General features: G+C 44.1%; 1 protein-coding gene across 4 annotated transcripts in view; it reads left to right on the top strand.

Moving 5' to 3' along the window:
- MUC13 (mucin 13, cell surface associated) overlaps positions 1-19,723 on the top strand; it is a 31,704-nt gene extending 11,981 nt beyond the window's left edge. For all 4 annotated transcript variants that reach the window (XM_077767741.1, XM_077767743.1, XM_077767744.1 and 1 more), the window contains 9 exons: positions 1,202-1,308; positions 5,104-5,159; positions 6,929-7,092; positions 10,872-10,997; positions 11,322-11,454; positions 12,108-12,145; positions 13,876-13,960; positions 16,543-16,741; positions 18,446-19,723. In XM_077767741.1, the coding sequence (XP_077623867.1) occupies positions 1,202-1,308; positions 5,104-5,159; positions 6,929-7,092; positions 10,872-10,997; positions 11,322-11,454; positions 12,108-12,145; positions 13,876-13,960; positions 16,543-16,741 (908 nt within the window). In that variant the 3' untranslated portion in view covers positions 18,446-19,723. The remainder of the gene's footprint in view (positions 1-1,201; positions 1,309-5,103; positions 5,160-6,928; positions 7,093-10,871; positions 10,998-11,321; positions 11,455-12,107; positions 12,146-13,875; positions 13,961-16,542; positions 16,742-18,445) is intronic.
- Positions 19,724-21,516: the final 1,793 nt, after the last annotated feature.

The following is a 21,516-nucleotide window of genomic DNA, read 5'->3' as shown; positions in this document are numbered from 1 at the left end:
AAGACAGATGTGTGAGCTTGTCCTGAAGGTCTGGGAGTGGATGTGTCCCTTCACCATACTAGTTAAAGGGAATGGTGCCATGGGGACAAAATGATGAGTGTGGCAGCCCCTGGAAAATTATGACGACTGCATAAATACAAAGTTGTGCTGTTACGCAGGAACACCAATGCAGGATAAGGGGCTACGCATAAGACACACATAGGAGTCTGCTCTCTGACCTCGGTTCAGTTCTCTGTCATAGAGTTTGCTTGCTCCAAACAGAAAACTCCAGTTTTAGAGACTTAAGAGTCTCTCAGCTCTATAAATGGACTTCAGGAGCAAATCAATACACCCTGGGCATAATCCCTTTTCGGCTAGTTCAGCTGGGTGCTCTGTAGGTAGGTCCAAGGCTATTTCCTGAGTTAGAAATTGTTCTCTGTTTCATGAGTGAAAAATACCTCCCCTTGCCAGAGCAGACCAATTATAGAGGAAATGAATACACCATATTGGCCACAGGGATTAGAGACATTCCAAAAGCCAAGCAGATATTCATATTTCAGCACTAATAATCTCAGTTCTGGGGATCCACTATAAATAAATGCCCCAAATACAGAAAGGTTTGTGCATAAAGCTGTTTGCTGCAAACTTTATTTTTCCTTTTATAAAATCAGTAGCATTAAAACAAACAAACAAAAAGGACTATTAATGAAGATAATATATGTTTCAGAGAGTATTATGCAGCCTTTAAAATAATAGTTATGGGGAAAAAAAACAATAGTTATGGGGGTGGCGCCTGGCTGGCTCAGTTGAAAGAGCATGCAACTCTTGATCTCAGGGTCACAAGTTCAAGCCCCATATTGGGCGTGCAGCCTACTTTGATAAATAAACAAACAAGTAAATAAAATAGTTATGAAGACTAGGTAATCATCGAGAAAAGTGCTTATTGTGTAACAACAGGTCAAGAAGACTCACAATGTAAACTTGAAATTGTAACAATGCAAACGATGCGTGAAAAAAAAGAGCTAGGCAAACTGTACCAAAACAAAAATGGTTGTGTTAGGTTGGGCGAGATTTAGGGCAACATTTTTCATACTTCCACACTTTCCATAATAATCAACATATAATGTTTAGAATCTTAGAGAGTAATCTATGTTTTAAACACGATGGAAATTAGCCCTCTTTACATTAAATATTACAAAAAAACATTCTGCTTAAATTTCAGGAAAGCTATTCCCTGGAAAAATTACAGTAAAAGTATCAGAAACGTCTGGCTTGGAAGATGAAAATTCTATAGCTTATCAAGAATTATACCTTAAAATTACCGATTTTGTAAGTATCTTCTTACCTTTCTTCCTGTATAAGTGTCCTTCATTGGAACAATGGCTCAGAATGTAGGACTGGTATTCGGGAGGTGGTACACACTGGTGCAGCTGTATTGGTCCATGAAATTGGGAAATGCACCCTTCCTGGTTGGTAAATAGCAACTGTCCTGAGCCCGTGGCACCGGGTTCCCCAGACCCCTCTGCTGGGATGTTCGGGCCCCCCCATGCTCCCCATGCCCCTGCACCTAAATGACCAACAGCCAGCATGGCAGAGGGCCTTTCGAGGCCTGCTTCAGCCATGCCATGCTCTTTGATACAGAAGCTATTAGAATATTGTGAAACGGAAGGGCGTCTGGGTGGCTCAAACAGCAGACTTCACCTCGGGTCGTGGTCTCGAGGTTCGAGAGTTCCAGCCCCACATCAGGCTACCTGCTATCAGTGGAAAGCCTGTTTCAGATCCTCTGTCTCCTCTCTCTGCCCCTGCCCCGCTTGCATCTTCTCCCTCTTTCTCTTTCTCTCTCTCCCAAAAATAGATAAACATTAAAAGAAAAGAATATTTTTCAACTTTTTTAAATGTTTATTTATTTTTGAGACAGAGAGAGACAGAGCTTGAGGTGGGGAGGGGTAGAGAGAGAGAGAAACAGAATCTGAAGCAGGCTCTGGGCTCTGAGCTGTCAGCACAGAGCCCAACATGGGGCTCGACCCCACGAATTGTGAGATCATGACCTGAGCCGAAGTTGGATACTTAACCGACTGAGTCACCCAGGCACCCCAGAAAAGAGCATTTTTAAATGGACACGTAAATATAATGATGTTTTAAAATAAATTATTTTTGTAGGATTGAAGAGAAAAAATTAAGATTTTTTTTCCCCTTTCTCCAATCAAATTTGCATACATTTCTATCCTACTCTGGCTTTTTTTTTATGTCTGGAAAAGGAACTCCATTCAAATTACTATCTGTTACTTTTTCTCTCCCACTATCAAAAATGTCAAAAGGAACAATAGCTTCATTTCATTTTGATGATGGTGAGTGAATGTGCCAGCATTAAGAGGGTGGAAATCTCCATTCTGGGTCTATGTTAGATCTGAAGGAGCTTTAGAGGACATCCAGCCAGTGTTTCTCTACGCTTAGTTTTAAAGGAAAAAAAAAGTAGCCTGTAAATATGTCTTAGGACCCTGGGTGGAGAAACACTTTTAGAAGCTAAAGAGACACGGAAGACCGTATCTTTCAATTCTGAATTATGTCATCACAGAAGAGTTTTGCTAGTAGAACAGTAAAACGCAAAACATTACTATCCAGATGACTTACACATTGTACAGAGTCAGCTAGCACTCCTGGCCAAATCACCCATGCCTGGGACTCCTAGGTGACACCGTGACTTCAGCACCCCGGCCTTGGCCTTGCACCTGCCACCCGCGCATGACGGGCCAGCTGGCCACCACCTACCCTCTTATCCTAGATCTACGTTCCAGTTCGCCCACTTGGATGAATTTCTGTACGTTGAGGACAGCAGCATCCACGTGTTCCTATTTCCAGGGAACCCTCTACTGTCTCAAGTGACTTTACTGAGCAGCGGTCACTGTGGCCACTACGTTCCCCAAACTCGCTTTGGTTACAAGGGTCCACAAGCGCCCTCCTGCTATCGGGCTACGCCCTGGTCTTCAGAGACCAGTTTTAAGACTTGATCTCAGTCAGGTCTTGATGGTTTCAGAGGGACCAAGAAGGAGATCGGCTTGTTTTCTGAGGAGGATATGCCAGAACTCATTAGCAGCTCTTACAGACAGGGCTAGAGAGACGACTGACTTTCTTCAAGGTCCGCTTAGCAGACTTTGTAGCCGGGGCAGACCCAGCTCAGGCCCTGAGATGGCTCCCAGGGCCCTTTTTCTACCCAGCCGGGTCCAGATGGACAGGCTGCAAAAGGATTTGGCGTTTCCCTGGCATTTTATGTGTAATGTTTCTAATTCCCAAAACAGCCTAATGGGGAAGGTGGTACAGTGGTGCTGTTCACTTGCTGATGAGGCCGTCAAGGATCAGGAAGGTTAAATAACTGACCGAAGGTCACCCAACTGATGAGTGAGGAGGTAGGGACTTGAACCCACACCTGCCTGACCACAGAGCTCCTTCTCCTCCTTCTCACCTGCTGGCTGTGTTGTGCAGCAGAGGCCGGCAGGCTTGTTTGGATGGCTCCTGCCTTCTTGTCCAGACTTACAACCCTTCAGTTCGAGACGTGTATATCCCGACATCCTCAAAGGGTGACCTGGAAGATTAAAAAAACAAAACAAAAAGGAGACGCTTTCTCCTATGCCAGATGCTAAGTTTGTAATCTCTTCTATAGGAACAAGAAAATTAAATGGGCAGTGGTCAGTAGGGGAATGAGAGGGCCCTTGGAGGACGACCAGCGAACTAGTTGCTAAGTGAACTCCCAGCCCCTGACGGTTTACAGAAATGCCACCTATTCCTAGTACTTAAAAGAACTATAAGGCATATGGATGTATTCTGGATATAAGGCTACCAAGACTCACTAGAGCATCAAATGTGTTTAGATTTGACTAGACTAAAAGAGAAATGATTTAACATCTTTTTAAATGACATTGGTGGCCATGATCTTTTAAAGCATTGGGTCACCATGAGCAGAAAAACAGTAAAAAATCATTGGATTATAAAAAGCTTGCACCACCCCAGCGGAACATTCATCTAAAATATGGAGACCGGGGCCGGAAGGAGGGAAGACATGTTCAAGGTCCTGTCTTTCACATTTAATTTATTCTGTCATCCGTCAGCCAGTGTTTGTTGAACATTTCCTGGGGATTGCCCCGTGTTGTGGGGTGGGGGGCAGGGGAGGTTATGAGAAAGAGAAAACTTACATTCTAATTGGGACCCCCCCCCACGCTTCACCCCTGTCAGAGGTCCCACAACACAATTCTGCCTAGTGACATGTGCCCGTGCTGGAGCCCCTTTCAGCTCACAAAGCCATGTATCTATTCCATCTCATTTTATACCAACAATAGCCCTACTGGTAGGACTTACTGCTATGCCAAGGGTTCCCATGAGAAAAGTGAGGTTCAAAGACATTATACAAAAGCTGGTACATGGAGAACTTTGACCCCAGGTGTTCTTCCTAGTCCAGCCTGCTCTTTTCTGAGCCACACTGTTTCTGAACATTAGTATGTGAGCTCCTTCCCCCTCTCCGTGTCCTGGCACTGCCTCCTGAAATGCTTTAAGGCTTGTTTCCTTTAGGAAGCCTCCCTGGTTCTCTGCAACCGGGAGAGAGTTTCTTTGGATTTCTATGGTAGATTGTATTGCTCTGTGGCCCTTACCTGTCTCAACTTCAGGGTGTAGTCCCCTGTCTGATCCAGGGCAGAGTCTGCTGTCTTTGCAAACCTCGGTGTCTGGCGTCATGCCTTGGCAAGGTGGGAAATTAAATAAGTGTTCCTTGGGTGAATTGATGAGTGCATGAAACGTGCTTATAGATAAGTCTAACAAATATGCAAAACTTCGCAGTGACTTTGAAAATACAAACTCAGTAAGTTAGTCTCCTTAATTTTAAAAATATGATCACTGATTTGGCTGGGTGCTTTAGGTGTCTGTCTTTTTCCTGGAGAACTCTGACTTTACATCAGAATCTTAGTCTTTTGGAACAAAAATTATTCAAAAGGTGTTAGAACAGCACATGCAAGGAGCAAACCGCTGTGATGAACCATGTATATTTATACCAAGGACGTTAGAAATGTGTTTATGTGAACACCTAGAGGATTCCCTCCTCTTTGTGGTTATTACTAAATCTGTTCTTCTCCTCCACAGTTTAAGAGTGCATTTAACAATACTGATTATGGACAGACTGTAATTAGTGAAGTGAGGTAAGTGGATCCAAAGTGGGTACTTTGGAGATAGGTCATTTATGCTATGGTGTTTTGTCATTAAATATACAGTGGTTCCATTTTTCCCCTTCATTGTAATAGCTTGCTTCCTGAATTGGAGGGTTGCTAGTAGGTTCTTTGGATGAATGAACTGTGGATAGCCTTTCTTTCCTAGCCCCCCTGCAACATTATTCCGTAGATTTCTGGTCATTTTTCACCTGAAAAAGAAGGACTTGTATCAAATACCTCTTTCTCACTGCCCTGTCTGTTCCATTGTGACCTCCAAGTCCTCTCAGGAATTAACCACAGGAGGGAATTTTAAATTAGAATCTGAAGCCCATTTTGCTTTTTGGACCCCCTTCTGTGGTGACCATTCGATTTTGGATTTTCTCGATTGTTCTGAAGAACTAATGTGGCAGTAAACATTTCCTAAGTAGGTTGGCTCTGTTTCCAACCTTCTGATATTTATTCAAAAGTCAAAATGGAGTCTAGGGAAAAAAAAAGAACAGGAAAAATATATCATGAGTCTTAAAAACACAGCCACAGGGGCACCTGTGTGGCTCTGTTGGTTAAGTGTCTGACTCCTGACCTCAGCTCAGGTCTTGATACAAGGGTTGTGAGTTCAGGCCCCATGTTGGGCCTTGGGCTGAGTGTGAAGCTGACCTAAAAAAATAAGTAACCCCCCCCCCACACACACACACAGCCACACACACACACACACACACACACAGTCACAGGGTGGAGAGGGAAGGGGTTTTTGAAAGTCCTTTCCCAACCCAGGAAAGGAACTCTTTCAGTGGTTGTATCATTTGATTCCTCTTGGACAGCGGAAGAATTAGAACTTGGCACAGTGGTTCTTGGGGCCCCAAACTGCAGTGCCCAGTAGTGAGAGACCATGCAATGTCTTGCTCGTAGCAGGCGCTCAGTATCGGGGGATCTGATGTGGTGTTCTGCGTTCATGTTCCCTATAGTCACACCCTTCTTGTTTCGGTGTGTCACGTGTGGCCAGGCTCGACCACACGCCTGAGCTGAATCTGCCTGCTGCCCCTCCCCCAGCCCTCTGGGGAATGGCCCAGACTCAGTGTGGTTGACTGCTGCTCTCTCTCTGCAAGGGAGGAATGTACACTCACACCCTTCTGTCTCCCTTGAAGTATAAGTGAGGTTTGCCAGCTCAGCAAGAGACCTACTCTTTTTATTTTTAATTTAATTTTTTAATGTTCACTTATTTTTGAGAGAGCGAGCGAGCGAGCATGGGAGAGGGGCAGAGAGAAGGAGACTGGATCCGACGTGGGTTCCATGCTGACTACAGAGAGCCCCATGTGGGGCTCAAACTCAGGAACCAGGAGATCATGACCTGAGCTGAAGTCAGATGTTTGACCGACTGAGCCACCAGGCGCCCCAAGACCTACTCTTGATTTTCTACAGAGAGTGACAACTTACTGTTTCAGATGTCACTTGTTCTTCTTCTGATTGGTTTCAGACTTCTAGCTCCTAAAAAGGACTGTCCACAATTTTTCTCAATACCTTCCAACAGGACATTGTTTTAGCCATAGATTTCCTCTGAGAGCTCATGGAAGAGAGAGAGAGCTCCAGGCCTGTTAATTGCTAGCTTGCTACAAGCCCGGGCCTTCATGTTCGGGCCCCAGTTGTGGATTTATGACAGTGGGTCAGGGTTGGAGCTGAGAGACTGGGGAATCTGGGAGGTTTGAAGATCAATCTGTCGATTCTTCGGTTCAGTTCATCAAGTGATGGATTCATTTCATTTTTAGCACTTCTCCTTCAGCAAGATCGGAAACACGTGCTAATGACAAGCCTGTCACTGTAGGAGTCGTAAACATTTTCGCACAAACTACCAAAGAAACTGAGACGACCGTGTATGAATCCATTCAGAAAGCAATTGAAAGCCACAAAAAAGAGTTTACAGGATATGTTAGTAAGTATTCGGTAATTTTATTTGAAGCTTACCTGAAGATGTCCCTTTTTGTAAACATTTCCATTATATGTGAGAAGGGGGCAAGAAAAGCAGGAGAACTGAATCCACAGATGGGCCCAATGCCTGGTAATTAGTCATTCTTCTTCCCTCTCCTCCCTCACTCGGCTCTATTTATCACACTGGCCACTTTGCTCCTCTCTTTGGAAGGCAGTCTTGAACAGATGGTCTCTGGACAGGAAAAGATAAAGGAGAAACAAGAAGGCTTTATACCAAGTTGTAGCTTGCAAAGAATCATAGAAAGCCTTCCTTACCCTGCGTCCCCTTAAGGCTGACACGCAAGCCCCCAGCACACCTGGCACAACGCACTTTTGCTGTGTCACAAACCACCCCCAACCTCAGCGGCCCGAAACAACGAACAATTTATTTATTGTCAGGCCGTAACCCGCCACCCCTGCCTGTCTCATCCTTTCTTTTGCTCCTGCTGAAACTCTTCCTCGAGTCTCTTAAATGTTTGCTTTTTAATGATTGTAACCTCCATGGCCTAGTTTGCACAACTGTTTTCTCTTTTTAGAAATACGCATATCCTGTTCATGTAGAGTTTTCCAGCAACTTTTCACTTTCTTCAAGATTTCACCCAGACTCTCACTGTTCTCTCAGGATCTGGAATGTAAATGCTCTGGGGTAAAGCACTTGACCTTCTGCCTGCAACAGTGGAGGCCCCACTGCACCATACCTTCTCCGTGGGCTGCTGCCTCTCGGCAGTGTGCATTCAACTCTTCTCCCCGGAGTTTCTTTCCTGGCAGAAGAGACTGGAGGAAACTAGTTGTGTTTCTCTCGTGTCACCCATCAATATGACAGTAGCCAGGCCTGGCCTTTCTGTGGGCCCCATAGCATGGATAACACACAGAGCCCTCCATTTGTTCACCTGTTTTTCTATTTTACCTGTTTGCTCTCTGTTGTTGGTTTTTTGTTTGTTGTTTGGGTTTTGTCGGTGGCAAGGTTGATCTCATTTGGGGCTCTAGGCTTTATCACATTGTTAATATTCTGTCTTTGGTTATGGGACCTCCTTTCCTCATTTTGTTTATAAATCTTATCTGAGAATTTCCTGTGCAAACCATATGCCCACATCTTTTTATAAAAGTTTATTTATTTTGAGAGACAGAGTGGAGGAGGGGCAAAGAGAGAGGGAGAGAGAGAATCCCAGGCAGGCTGCGTGCTGTCAGTGCAGAGCTTGGTGTGGCGCTCGGACTCACAAACTGTGAGATCATGACCTGAGCTAAAACCAAGAGTTGGACACTTAGCCAACTGAGCCACCCTGGCGCCCTACCATATGCCCGCTTCTTAAGTTGCCTGACCTTCTTTTCCACTTTGTTTTAAATAGCTCATTGGATCATTAGCAGCTACACAGCTAGACTTACATTTTATCTTTAATTAGTTTTTGAATAAGAGACTACTATTTTATCTTTTCTGTTCTTATGTGTTATTATCATCTCTTTGATTAAAAATATTACATTTCTAGAGCTTTCTATGTTCTTGAACTATTTTCATCTGCCAGTCTCATGCCACATTACTACACCTTTTCCTTTTTCTTTTTTTCAAATTAAAAAAATTTTTTATTTTTTAAATATTTATTTTTTAAATTTTTAAATTTAATTATTTTTTTATTTTTAAAATTTTTAATTTTTAAATTTAATTATTAATTTTTATATATATTGATGCAGGGCTCGAACTCATGAATTGATCATGCCCTGAGCTGAAGTTGGACACTTAACTGAGCCACCCAGGCACCCCAACTCCTTTTCCTTTCTGAACATTTCAACTTACTCTCTCAAAGTCACACTCTTTTCTTGGCTTTCTCTTGGTTCTTGTCTTCCAAGAGACCCATCAATTCTACCTGCCCCGCATTTCTCCATGAGGTCAGAATTTGGTCCAGAGTAGCAGTTCACGGAGTCAGAACCTCTACCCACTGAAAGGTGTAATTACCAGCAAGGCAAGAAAAGATCTTATTACATACATTGATTTTGACTAGATCACTTCTAGCAAATGTGAACAAGTTGAGGGTCCCAGTCAGCATGGGGAATGATCACTCAGAGTGGTCACTAGATGAAAATAACCAGTGCATTCTTTAAGATAAAATTGGGGTCCCCTGTGCAGTTCTCCCATATTGGCTTTCCTTCATAATGGCCTTGGCTCTGAGCTCTGACACACGTGAAACCATTTGGCCTCAACTCCAAGAACTGCTCTTTTTTGACACTTTCTCTCAACATTGCTCCAGACTGAGACTAGGCATGTGCTCTTAGATACATTAACAAATTATCAAATGATGCCAGCTAGAGATAGCCACAGAGCATAAAACGCCCAGAAGATGCAAGTGAGATCCTCAGAACTGTCAGAGGAAAACACCTTTTCCTGCTGTCCAGCTTCTTAAAAGAAATTCCCTCTTCTGTATTAAAAACTATAGAATCTTTTCCCCTAGAAGTTTAGTTGGTGATATTTTCATTTTTTAAAAAAAAGTTTATTTTTTAGAGAGAAAGAGAGAGGGAGCATAAGTGGTGGAGGGGCAGAGAGAGAGAGAGAGAGAGAGAGAGAGAGAGAATCCCACAGGAGAATCCCATGTTGACAGTACAGGAGCCGGTGAGATCATGACCTGAGCCGAAATCAAAAGCCAGACACTTAATCGACTGAGTCATGCAGGTGTTCCTAGTCAGAGGTATTTTCAAATGGCAGGTGTTGAAGGAACGTTGGTTACAGGTGTGGGATGTTTAGAAGAGAGTTACTTATCTGTTTCACCTGCTCCTGTGCTTGTCCCCCCCCCCACTCTATTCTCAGATTCATCTTTTTATCCCTAATGTCTTCCAACATGCTTCCTAACTAACATTCTTAAAAGAATGCATTCTCATGCCATGCTTCTGCTCAGAATCTACCAATGGATTCTCAGGCTTGTAGAATAAAAGTCAAGCCTGGCATTCAAACTTTGCTCTATCTGTGAATGAACAAAAGCACGATCACTTGTTGAGGTTCCTGTAGTGGGCACTTGCATTGACATTAGCTCATTCAATTCTCACAACAAAGATGTGAAACAAGAATTATTAGCCCCATTTTATAGATAGAGGACACTTGGATCCATCAAAAATCAAATGATTGAACCTACAGCTCATAGACAGTAAATGGCAGGGCCAAGAATTCTCATCCCTCTTCTACCTCACCACAGCACCTCTCCCCTGCCCATGGATAACTTCACTACTCCCTGACAAGGGTCCTTTGCTTCTTTTCATGGTAGTTTACTCCACTTGACTGACTGCCTCTTCTGTGACTGCTCAAATCTTCCCTATCCTTCAAAACTTAGCCCACCTCCTGTCTCCTTCACGAGGTTGTCTTTAGCTAGTTGAGCCTCTGAATTCCCATTAAAGTCTGGACTGTGAGTTGATTAAGGTGACTTTGTGTGGGGCTCAGCCATGTAATTCCACAAGGATGGGGCCCAAAAGTTATATAGCTCCCATGTCCCCTGTGGAACCCAGCATAGAACTAAGTGAAAAAGAGATCTTGCCCTTGAACATAATTGCACTACCTTGTATTGAACTAATTTGAACTGAACAATATAAGGACATGATCATAGAAGGGAAAATTAGGGAGTTGGATTTCAATATCCTAGATTTTCTTTTGTTAAATCCCCCAAATGTATAGAAAGGTGTGTATAACAATGGAGTAAAATGCTTTCACAAGTTACTTGATCTGTATTGTCTTGCTGACTATATTTTTGAATTGTTGGTACCTCTCAGAACAAAACCTGTGTGATTTTTATGGTTGTGAAAAGGAAAATGAGCAAGACAACTGTGACAGTGGTTTGCTGTGTAAATGCAAGCCGGGGATGGAAAGACCCAACCCCCAGATCCCTGCGTGTGTTGGTGAGTGTTCTACCTACTTGTGCAATTTCTTCACAACCCCCACCCTGTCTCCTTTCACATTTGCAAAATACAAGCTTTACTGCTCCAGTGTCCATGTGTCTAAGGGGTGTGGATTTGGGCTTTAGCACATGGACTTGGACCGAAGCCTTGGCTCCAAGCTGATGAGGAAGCCTGTGTGTGGCTTCACAGGGAGCCTGTCATGTGCACAGCCAGGGAGCACCTCACCTGACCCAGAAAAAGCAATGTGAACAATTATGTTCTGTGACATATCACTTGGGTGTTGAAGGGATTGTTTCTGAAAATCACTCAAATTCTCTTTTAAAGCCTCTGCTCCAAAGTGTCCTGATGCCTGCGATGCAGACCATCATAAGCAATGCTTGGTGAACAAGAACGGCGTGAACACTGAATGCGTGTGCCTCTCAGGCTACCAGAAAGATGATCAAGGGAACTGTCAAGAGTAAGAGCAACCACTCTTTTTTTTATCTTGCCACAGCTGGAGTTAGCCAAAAAGGACAGAACTTGTAGACATATGTGTGGGTTTCGGGTCAGGATGTTGGAATGCTTCCATAAGTTGGTAAGATAAGAGCACGATCCTATCACCGTTATTGTCATCAATGGGTTTTGAACATTTATCTGTGCACTAGGAACCATGCTAGGTAATACGCCTCCCAAACAGCGCTGTCAGGAATGGATTTGTTCCCCATTTGCAAGTGAGGGAAGTGAAGCTCAGAGAATGTAAATAACAAGCCCTGGCTCACAGGGCAGCAGATAAGTGTCAGGGCCATGTGGCCTTGCAGCTGAGGGGGACCCACAATGCTCCATGCCTCTGGGGTTCAGCTTAGCCTGAATTGCCGAATCTTCCTGGAGCCCAGAGGATGGAGTGTTCAGTCAGTAGGAAATGGGGCCACTGGGAATTGTGTACTCTCTTCAACTTTCCAGAGCTCCATGGAAGGTGCTTACCCGAGAGAATGGAAGCGTAAGGCAGAAAAGAGGAAGAGAAGGAGAAGGGGGGAAGATTGAAAGGAAGATGGGAAGGAAGACTGGAGGCTGGCGGGAACCTGACATGCTCCCCGTGGAGCCTCTGTAATGGTTTCCATTATTGTGTTTCAGGTGTGCCTTTGGCTACAGTGGAATCAACTGTGAAGACCGTGAGTGTAAAAGTTTTGCTTTGTTAGTAATCATCTGAGAAATAGGGGGCATACTCCGAGGTCTCTGGCTCCCTTTATAAAGAGTGAGAAACTGTGGCTGCAGTTGGTTTTCTGGGTCAGGCCATCCCATTCCTGCCCTGAGGTCATGAGCAGCAGCACCTCTGCTGTAGGAAATAATAGAGCCCAGCCCAAGAGGTGGGCTGGCCCCTCTGCACTTGGCCCGACCCTGAGAGGCCTTCCTAACATCCTATTCATTCTGTACACTGGCTGAAGTATGCATTTTCTGTTACTAGCAAGGATAAAAGACCAGTATGTTCCAAAAATGTCTGTGGTCGTGGGAGAGCAGAACTAAAAACCAGACGCTGAGATACTCAAGTCTTTTCGTTCCAGAGCCATTTACTAGCTTATGATGTGTTGTTGCAAGTTCAGACGCTTTATTCTCTCCCACATCCCACTACCACCAGTCTGGGCCAATACTGACTTTATATTTTAATTATATTTTAAATCTTACCTAATGAACTAAAGACTACTGATCCAAGATGAAGGAAACATGACTGTTGGCTCAACAGTCTCTCAACAAGCTACCATATTTGCTACTATGTTTGTTTGCAAGGCTGGATTTGCCAAGTCATTTCTTCCTTCTGGGCTTTCAGCATCCACACTACAAAATGAGAGTTTGGGATCAAATGACTTCTGAGGTCTTTTCCAGACACAGTCTATGCTCCCAAAGCAGAAAGAGACAAAGGGCTCTAGAATAACACTGTCCAATAGAAATGTAACGTGATTCATTCAATATTCAATTTGAAATTTTAAAAATTCCAAGTAAATTTTATAAAGTTTTAATATCTTATTTATACTTGAGAGACAGACAAAGAGGCAGAGAGTGAGTGGGGGAATAACAGAGAGAGAGGGAGACATAGAATCTGAACCAGGCTCCCACCTCTGAGCTGTCAGCACAGAGCCCAACATGCAGCTCGAGCCTACGAACCATGAGATCGTGACCTGAGCTGAAGTCAGATGCTTATCTGACTGAGCCACCTAGGGACCCCTAAGTCAAATTTTTAAAGATAAATGAAATTATTTTAATAACATTTTATTTCACTCCATATACCAAAAATATCATTTTTCAATATATGATCAATGTAAGAGTTATTAGTGAGAAATTTTACCTTTTTTCATACTGTGTGTTTGAAATCTGTGGGTGTTATACTCACAGGCCATCTCATAGCCACATTTGTAGCTCTCAATAGTGCTAGCCAGAGCAGCTCTAGAAGAAGAGAATGGGCCCTAATGAACTCTTCCCTCACTGATTGTATCAAGCCTCTATTAATGAGAAATTTAACTTTGGCCTAGCTCTCCCTGCTTATCAGCAAGGCCACATATGGTGGGCAGGCACAGGCAGCAGAGGTGAGGCGGGGATGTGGACCTCAGTTGAGATCTCATCTCCCACAGTGTCCAGGAAGGCCCTGCCACTGACCATGGCCTCCTTGGTGGTTTTGGTCTTCTTTTGTCTGGGAAGGCAGCCTCTTCTGATCGGGTTTTGAAGATACAGTTGTGGGGATGGCGCAAAAGGAGATGAGTCTCCCACCTAACCTGCCACCTAGGCTGGCCCTGGTGGGGTCGGGGACTGGACCCACAGTCAAGGACCACTGGGAACACGTGTGCCTGTGCAGTAGACAGTGGGGGCTGCTTGTGGGAGGCTGTGCCTACTCTGTGCTTTTCCTTTTCAGAATTTCAGCTGATCCTCACTATTGTGGGCACCATCGCGGGCGTCCTCATTCTCAGCCTGGTGATCGCACTGATCTTCTCAGTGAGGTACGTAGTGGACGTGTCCCTCTCCCCAGGGCACAGCACCACCAGCATCATGCTTGGGGTTTTAAATATACCCAGCCTTCCTGCGGCAAGAGGAGAGAAATAAGGCAAGGCCTCTCTAATCCTGTGGGCCGGTTAGCTTTTCTTCTTCCCTTAATTTTCTTTGGCTTATATAAGCCATACATCATCACTGAAGAAAACAGAAAAATGTGTAAAGGAGCGCAATTAAAAAATCACTCACAAAATTGACCACCCTGAGGCAACTGATATTTTGGCTTTTAGCTTTCCAGATTTTTTTCTTTTTCAATGACCTTATAGAAATAATTTCGTATTATATTATAATATAATATCACACAATATATTATATAATGTAATATACCTATACATAATATTGTATGTTATGTATACATAAATTTTAATTTTTAATTACTTTTTAAAATTTTTATTTATTTATTTCTGAGAGAGAAAGGGAGAGAGAGAGAGTGGACGGGAGGAAGAGATAGAATCCCAAGCAGGCTTCTCACTGTCAGCACAGAGCTCAATGTGGGGCTCAAACTCACAAGCTGTGGGACCGGGACTTGAGCAGAAGTCAAGAGTGGGACAGTCAGTCGACTGAGCCACCCAGGAGCCCCTGTATCCTTTGTGTTTTAAAAAAATATATAGTTAAGGTTTATTTTTACTTAGCACATGATGACATAGCAACTATTTTCTGATGTCACGGAAACCCTCTGTTAGCAGTTCTCAACCTCCCTGATATTGTCAAGTGCAGTCTCATCACTGCATCCCTGCCGGCCCAGGACCCCGAGGCAGTGGGCCTCACAACAACGTCAGGAGAGTCACTGGGCAGCCTGGTGCCTTAGGTGCTCTTCCTAAGAACTTGAGTCAAGTATTTTCATTTATTCAACAAATATTTCAATAAAGTTCCCTCCATTCTCTCTCTCCATAGGGAGAGAGAACGCTATTATCTCCGTTCCCTTTCTAAATGTGCCAAGTGGGGATTCACTTTGGCAAAAACAAAGCTACTTGTTTGTAACATTTAGCTCATATCTTACGTTTTGGCAAAATAGGTATTTTTGCACCAAAATGTGAAAGGATAAATACATTTTGATTCTTCTTCTTTTTTTTAATTCGTTTGATATTAACTCTTTGCCCTAGAGCCTTTATTGTAAGGATACAAAGCTGGGAACTGGGAATGTGAATTTCCCTTTTCTAGGAAGATGGCGAGAACATTCTGTTCTAGACCAAGGCTGTCTCCTCCTTTCCTAGGAGGATGGCTAACTGTCTGGGGTGTCCAGTGTCCTCAGGCCTGTTTGTGGAACCTTGTGACCCCATGACAACTCTGTTTCTCAGCTCATCCTCCCTGCCTCAGAGCCCTGTTTACTCCTAGCCTCAGATTCATGATTCTTGGAACACATCAAGAATTATAATTTCTTGCCCATTTCAAAGGGAAGGAAGTCTCTCCTTAGACAGGAGTGCTCTCAAAGGGAGGGAACTCTGTTATAGGCTAGGATGGCCACCAGGATCCACAGGGTGAGTGGGTCTTCCCTTATGACATTTCCAGTGGGTGACTGTCACCCTGGGAGGGTCCTGTGGGCATCAGAGATGCAGCCAATGCACCCCCCACTGTGGCATCCGGGCACGGCAGGGGTAGGTCTGTGGTCAGGGAACAGTTCATCAGGGGCAGGTACCTCCCTCACCTGCAAGTGCATACCCTTGGCTTTGGCACTTCCACTTGAGGTCCTTGAGGGACTATAGCAGAGCCTGGGAAATGCCTTTTTCTCCTTGTAAGACCTTTATACCTTGAACTTGTTTTGTTCACCTAGGTGCTTCCGCACACATTGACTTTACTTGAATGAAAAATGGTGCCACAAATCATCTTTTCTCTTTGACCTCTATGATTATTTCCATATATAATTCAAAAGCACCCTAAGAATAGTAACATTATTAGCAAGATTTCCATGAGACCAACAGAATTACATGACACTGTTGGACCAGTGTTAATGTTCTGGTTTTGATGGTTACGGAGAGCTTACTAGGAGATTGTCCTAAAACCTAGGCAATCTACACTAAGTGATGAAATATTATTTGTCCTGGGGCATCTAAGAACTTACTCTTTTTTTTTTTTTAATTTTTTATTTATTTCTAGGAGAGAGAGAGACAGCGTGAGCAGGGGAGGGTCAGAGAGAGAGGGAGTCACAGACTGAAACAGGCTCCAGGCTCTGAGCTGGCAGTCAGCACAGAGCCCGACGCAGGGCTCGAACCCACGAACTGCGAGATCATGACCTAAGCGAAAGTCGGACGCTTAACCGACTAAGCCACCCAGGCACCCCCTAAGAACTTACTCTTAAATGGTTCAGAAATGTTAACAAATTGAGGAATCAGGGCGATGGACATATGGAAGCTGTAATTTTTGATTTGTGCCTTATATGTAAATTCGAACTTATTTCAAAATTTTAAAATATTTTTTAAAAAGGATATTAACGTTTCATGTGTCTGTTGGCCATCNAAAAAAAAAAAGGATATTAACGTCTGTTTCAAGGAACTTTCTGCCATTGTCAGATCCTAATTCTTGTTGCCATTTATAGATCAAAGAACAGCCACAAGAATACTGAAGAACAGAACCTGATTGAGAACGAATTTCAAAATCTGAGACTGAGGCAGACTACAGGCTTCAGCAATCTAGGAGCAGATGGGAGCATCTTCCCTAAAATCAGGACAAACGTCTCGGGTCAGCTACCCAATCCCTATGCAAACCAGAGAAGTATGCCCCGCCCCGACTACTAGGTGAGTCAGCGTGCTTTTGAGTAAGATGCCCAGGACAGAGCAGGGACTGGGCTATTGTATCTTCAAGTGCTGGGTTCCTTGCAGTCTTTTCTGGGTTTATTTTCTAATCAAAAGAGAAAGACTAGAGGATGTTTCCTCCTATTGTTGAACAGCCACCACTTGGTCCCTAACACTGACCATCTATGTGACTTTAGATGCATCACTTAATTTCCCTGGCCTTCTCTTTCCTCAGCTATAAAAAGAAAAACAATTTAGATGTCATCAAGGTCCCTTTAAATTACAAACTTCTACAGATATAACTCCAGTCTTTGTGATGACAATTCCTAGGCTGTTTAAGTACCTAGGACTGAGTCAGGCCTGGGAAGAAGTGTTGGATGTAAACATACTTCTGTGGATTCCTTCCAGCCTGCCCATATAAAGGCAAAGAAATCTCTCCTTTCCTCTCCCCAGACCTCTAGGCATAACCCAATCAATTTCTAGAGAGATAAGGCAGTTAGGCTGATGGTGTTTTATTTCCCTTGGGAGGATTTTCAAGGAGCATAACTTGTATTCATTAGATTTGTATTGGATAATTGTGCTGGCATTATTTCATGTGATCTGAATGAAACTGTAAGAGGCGACTTTTATGGGGAAAGAGGACTATGGGCCTGAGCTGGAAGGAAGGAAGGAGGAAGGAAGGAAGGAAGGGAGGGAGGGAGGGAGGAACGAAGGAAGGAGGAAGGAAGGGAGGGAGGAAGGAAGGAAGGAAGGAAGTGAAGAGGCAAAGGGGGCCAGAGGAGAGAGAGGTAAAGGAAGACCAGCAAGGAGAGAAATGAATTCTTAAAAGAAGGAAGACTAGGGGAGGAAGGGAAAGGGGGAGCGGCGGGAGTGAGGCCCACCTAGAAGAGTAGATTATAAAGAGGATGAAGGAAGCCCTCCTGGCTTGGGAAGATGGCAGAGGGTGCTGAGGAAGGGGGGCATAGGCTCCACATTCTCTGTGCACATTACACTTCTTCTACAGACTGCCCAGGCAAGCACACCACCCTCCGAGGATCTTAATGCCCTGGAAACATTCTGGGAAAACTTGGCTTATCTCTATTTTGAAATCCCATGATTTATTTTGCACATAAAGTTTTCTTTAGTCATGGAAGTCTAAATGGTAAATGTGTGTACAAGGGGTTGACTTGCACAAGAAGGTGCCATGTTGGGTCAGACACATGGCCTAGTCAGCAGTAGTCAAGAATGGGTGTCCCCTTATGAGAGTGTCTGCTGCCCCCCCTCCCCAAGGTGAACCCTAACCAGCAAACTCAGTAAAACCTCCTTTATTCCTTATGCAGGGAGCCTTTACTTTAAGCATAATCTCTGAAGAGAATCCTTTAGAGGTAGAATAAGCATGGGATTTAGAGTCAGACCTGAGTTTGAAACCTTGCATCTTCTGTTACTAGTACTAGCTGTGTGATCTTTGACAAGTTATTTGACTTCTCTGGGTTTGTTTTCTCATCTATGAAATGGACAAAATAAAGCCTATCTTATAGGATAAAAAATAAAATAAGCTAATATGTGTAAGAACCTAGCACAGTGACTATTCTAATTTAAATAATAGGATTCAAGTAATGTAAAGTAATGTTAATAATTTATTAATCTAAATTTTCTCATATGTTGCTGTTGTAAAGTTCCTTTCTAAAAGTTGTCCTCCCCCCTCTCTCTTTCTCTCTTTTTGTCTAGAATGGCAAAAACTGGGGACTGTCCATGGCCCTCAACCCAACGTATGAGTCTTTACTTTGAGTGTCTGAAAGACTAATGGACAAGTGAGCGCCCATGAAGATCTGGCCTTTGGTGTTTCTCCGACAGCCAGCACCTAGCCTCTCTCAGTGGAAGTTGTGACTATTCTCAGTGAATGCGGCTGGTTTGCTAAGTACTATGAAATTAAATGCACATAGATGCGATTTGCACTTGTAAGGCAGTTGATTTTGTCCAATCGGTACAACGGTTAGGTTTTTTGGGTTTGTTTTTTTTTTTTTTGTCTTTCCTGACAACAATAACCATTTCCAACCTAGAGGAAAGCTCCTCAGGATTGTTTGCTCCTGGGAGAATGTTACTTTGAGTTGAGAGCCTACAGATAAGTGACCTAATTCTGAGAGACTCTTACACATCAGCTATGGGGACGGGGGTGCGGGGGTGGGGAGAGAAGAAATACCATCTACCATCTTTCAAGTTTCTCGGGTTTATTCTGTCACAAGTTAAAATAGGATGCTACTTCTAGCCCCCAAATCCAAGGATTTTATCACCTTTGACCTAACAGGAGCTTGTGACCTGGCCTCACACCAAGAAGACAGAAGAAAAGACCTGTCTCAGCTTTTTGCAGGAGAAGTGACTGGGAATCCAGGATCTTTTTGATGTTAATTAGAAGGTACAGACTAGAAATATCCACCATGGAGTACCTTCGAAAGTTTTTGAAATGCCGGCAGCGGGTAGAGGCAGGGAGAAAGAGAAATGTAACCAAGAGTGGAGGGGACGGAGGCACAGGAGGCTGGGCCCGGAGGAAGAGTATGAAGGCAGGCATGCACGGTCACCTTCGTCCTCAGATCCCCTCCTCAATGAGCGACCAGACATTTCCTCCCCCTCACGTCCTGCCCCGACTCAGAGCCTAAGTACAAGTGTGGAGACGAAACCCCAGGAGCAAGAGCGGGAAGTCACTTCGAAACTGCAGATATTCTGTTTGGCTGCTGGGGAAAGAGAGAGCTTGTGACTGGACGCAGGTGTCCAGCCTTGTAATGCAGAGTCCAAAGGTGCTTCGTGGCGTCCTCGGCCTTCCCTGGGGACAGACTTAGCAGTAGCCACCAGCCCACATAGAGCCATGCCCAGCATAGGCTTTCTTTACTGTTAATAGTGTCCTTGTTTATGTCTGATATCTGGTCCCCTTGCAAGTTATTTTTATTTCTTGTTATTATTATTTGTTCTTGACTATTAACTGTAAAAGTAATTAATAAAGTGTCTTTGGTAGGTGGTGTCCTTCCTTATCTATGGGGCGTTTGGGGATGCACACGACAGTGAGTCTCACTTTCAATAGCAAATGTGACACATGGCAAACAAGATTGATATCTGCTGTCCTTGTTAGGGGCTGTTAGACCACTCAGGGTAATTTTTAAGTCACGCAGTAGACATTTTCAGCTGCTTCCCTGTGCACATCCTAACTTGTCTCCAGCCAAGCATTTTGGATGGGACTGATCTGACCCCAGCCCCAAGGGCAGGTCTAGGTTGGCCCAAGGCCATGAGTGGAACCCCATCCCCCTTGCCAGTGATTGATTTAGTGAACACATGGCGTAAGAGGATGCAATTAGAATAAAACCCCCAGTTTGGGTAGGAAACTTGGAGGAAGAGAAATTCTTTGTTCTCTCAAGGAGGGCTTAACGCCATGAGGCCTCGGACTGCTTCAGTTTTGCTGAGCTGACATGTAGAGGGGGGCAGAGCTGAGAGAACCGTGGAAGAATGGAGCTGGAGCTCTGATCTGACCATGCCTGAAGCTTCTGGACTTTACTGTCAGTCCACTGTGAATAGTACTTTCCGTTTTTGAAGTTGAAAGCATCCTCACTGATATCACTTGTGTTCTCAAGATTGGGGGGTGAACAGGATAAAAGAAACACTCTTATGAGCTGTTAATACTTATAAAGATATCAGCCATCAGGTCACCGCAGAAGACTTGGTGTTTACATAGATGTAAGTTAAAATGGGCTGACCTTGTAACTTGTGTCACAGACAATCTGCATGTTACTTCCTTTACCCTTGAAGATGATTCTGGACTCAGTGCCAGAAGTAGGCCATTTGAGCATCTTTTCTAAACAGACCCACCTTCCTTGTGCCCCCATCACAGCATGCCAGTCTTCATCACTTCTCGAACATCCTGGGCCATACAAACTCTGGGCTTCATGGACTAGAGTATCATTCATTTTTCAGAGATTTTCATTGCTTTTGTTTAAATAAAAGATTGCTCTAAATATGTATATGTGTAATGTTTAGGAAAATGGCTTCCACATACGAAGTTGCTTTTGATTCTCATATAATATGACCTACAATTCATTTGTTTCTGCTCACTGGGAATTTGGCAAGGGTTTCCCAAACGGATTGTCCTGAAATCTTGGAGGGCCATCAGAATGAACATTCTAAGATGCAAATCAGATACAATGCCCCCGGGCTTCAGGCTTTCAGGGGTTCTCCACTGAGAGAAAGAAGCTCCCAGAATGGAGGCAGGCTCTTGCGTCTCATCACACCACCAACTGCTTCAGCTTTGCCTCATGCTCCCCCCTTCCCCCCAGGGCACTAGCTCTCGGACACAGCTGTACCTACGCAAACACACCTCTTCATACCTCCATTCCTCCACTCATGCTGTTCCCTGCACTTGGAAAGCCCCTTTCCTTCAACTGCTAATAATCACCTCCAACTGTCTTCATCGGCTAAACCATCATGACCAGCTGCTCCGAATTCTCTCCTTCCCCCCACAGGCTCTCAGGTAGAGAGATGCCTCCCCCACACCCGAGCTACGCCCCAAAGCCAGCTCCCCCAGGATAGAGGTGGTGCATGGTGAGTCTGTGTTTCCTTCTCCCCAGCACGATCCCCAGCCTGGCGTGGGATATTAAATGCTTGTGGAACAGCAGTGTAAAACAGACTCTCCTAGCTCAGTCCTGAAGAGTATGTTCATTATGAGGGGGTGGTTCATTGTGGTGGTGGTTTCACGGCTATATCAAAACTTGTCCAATTGTACACTTAACATACTTACAGTTGATTCTGTGTCAGTTATG

The sequence above is a fragment of the Crocuta crocuta genome, unplaced genomic scaffold (genome assembly GCF_008692635.1).
Source record: "Crocuta crocuta isolate KB4526 unplaced genomic scaffold, BGI_CrCroc_1.0 scaffold45, whole genome shotgun sequence".
Taxonomy (NCBI): Eukaryota; Metazoa; Chordata; class Mammalia; order Carnivora; family Hyaenidae; genus Crocuta; species Crocuta crocuta.
The sequence above is the reverse complement of the archived record's forward strand: the minus strand, read 5'-3'. Positions and strand labels throughout refer to the sequence as shown.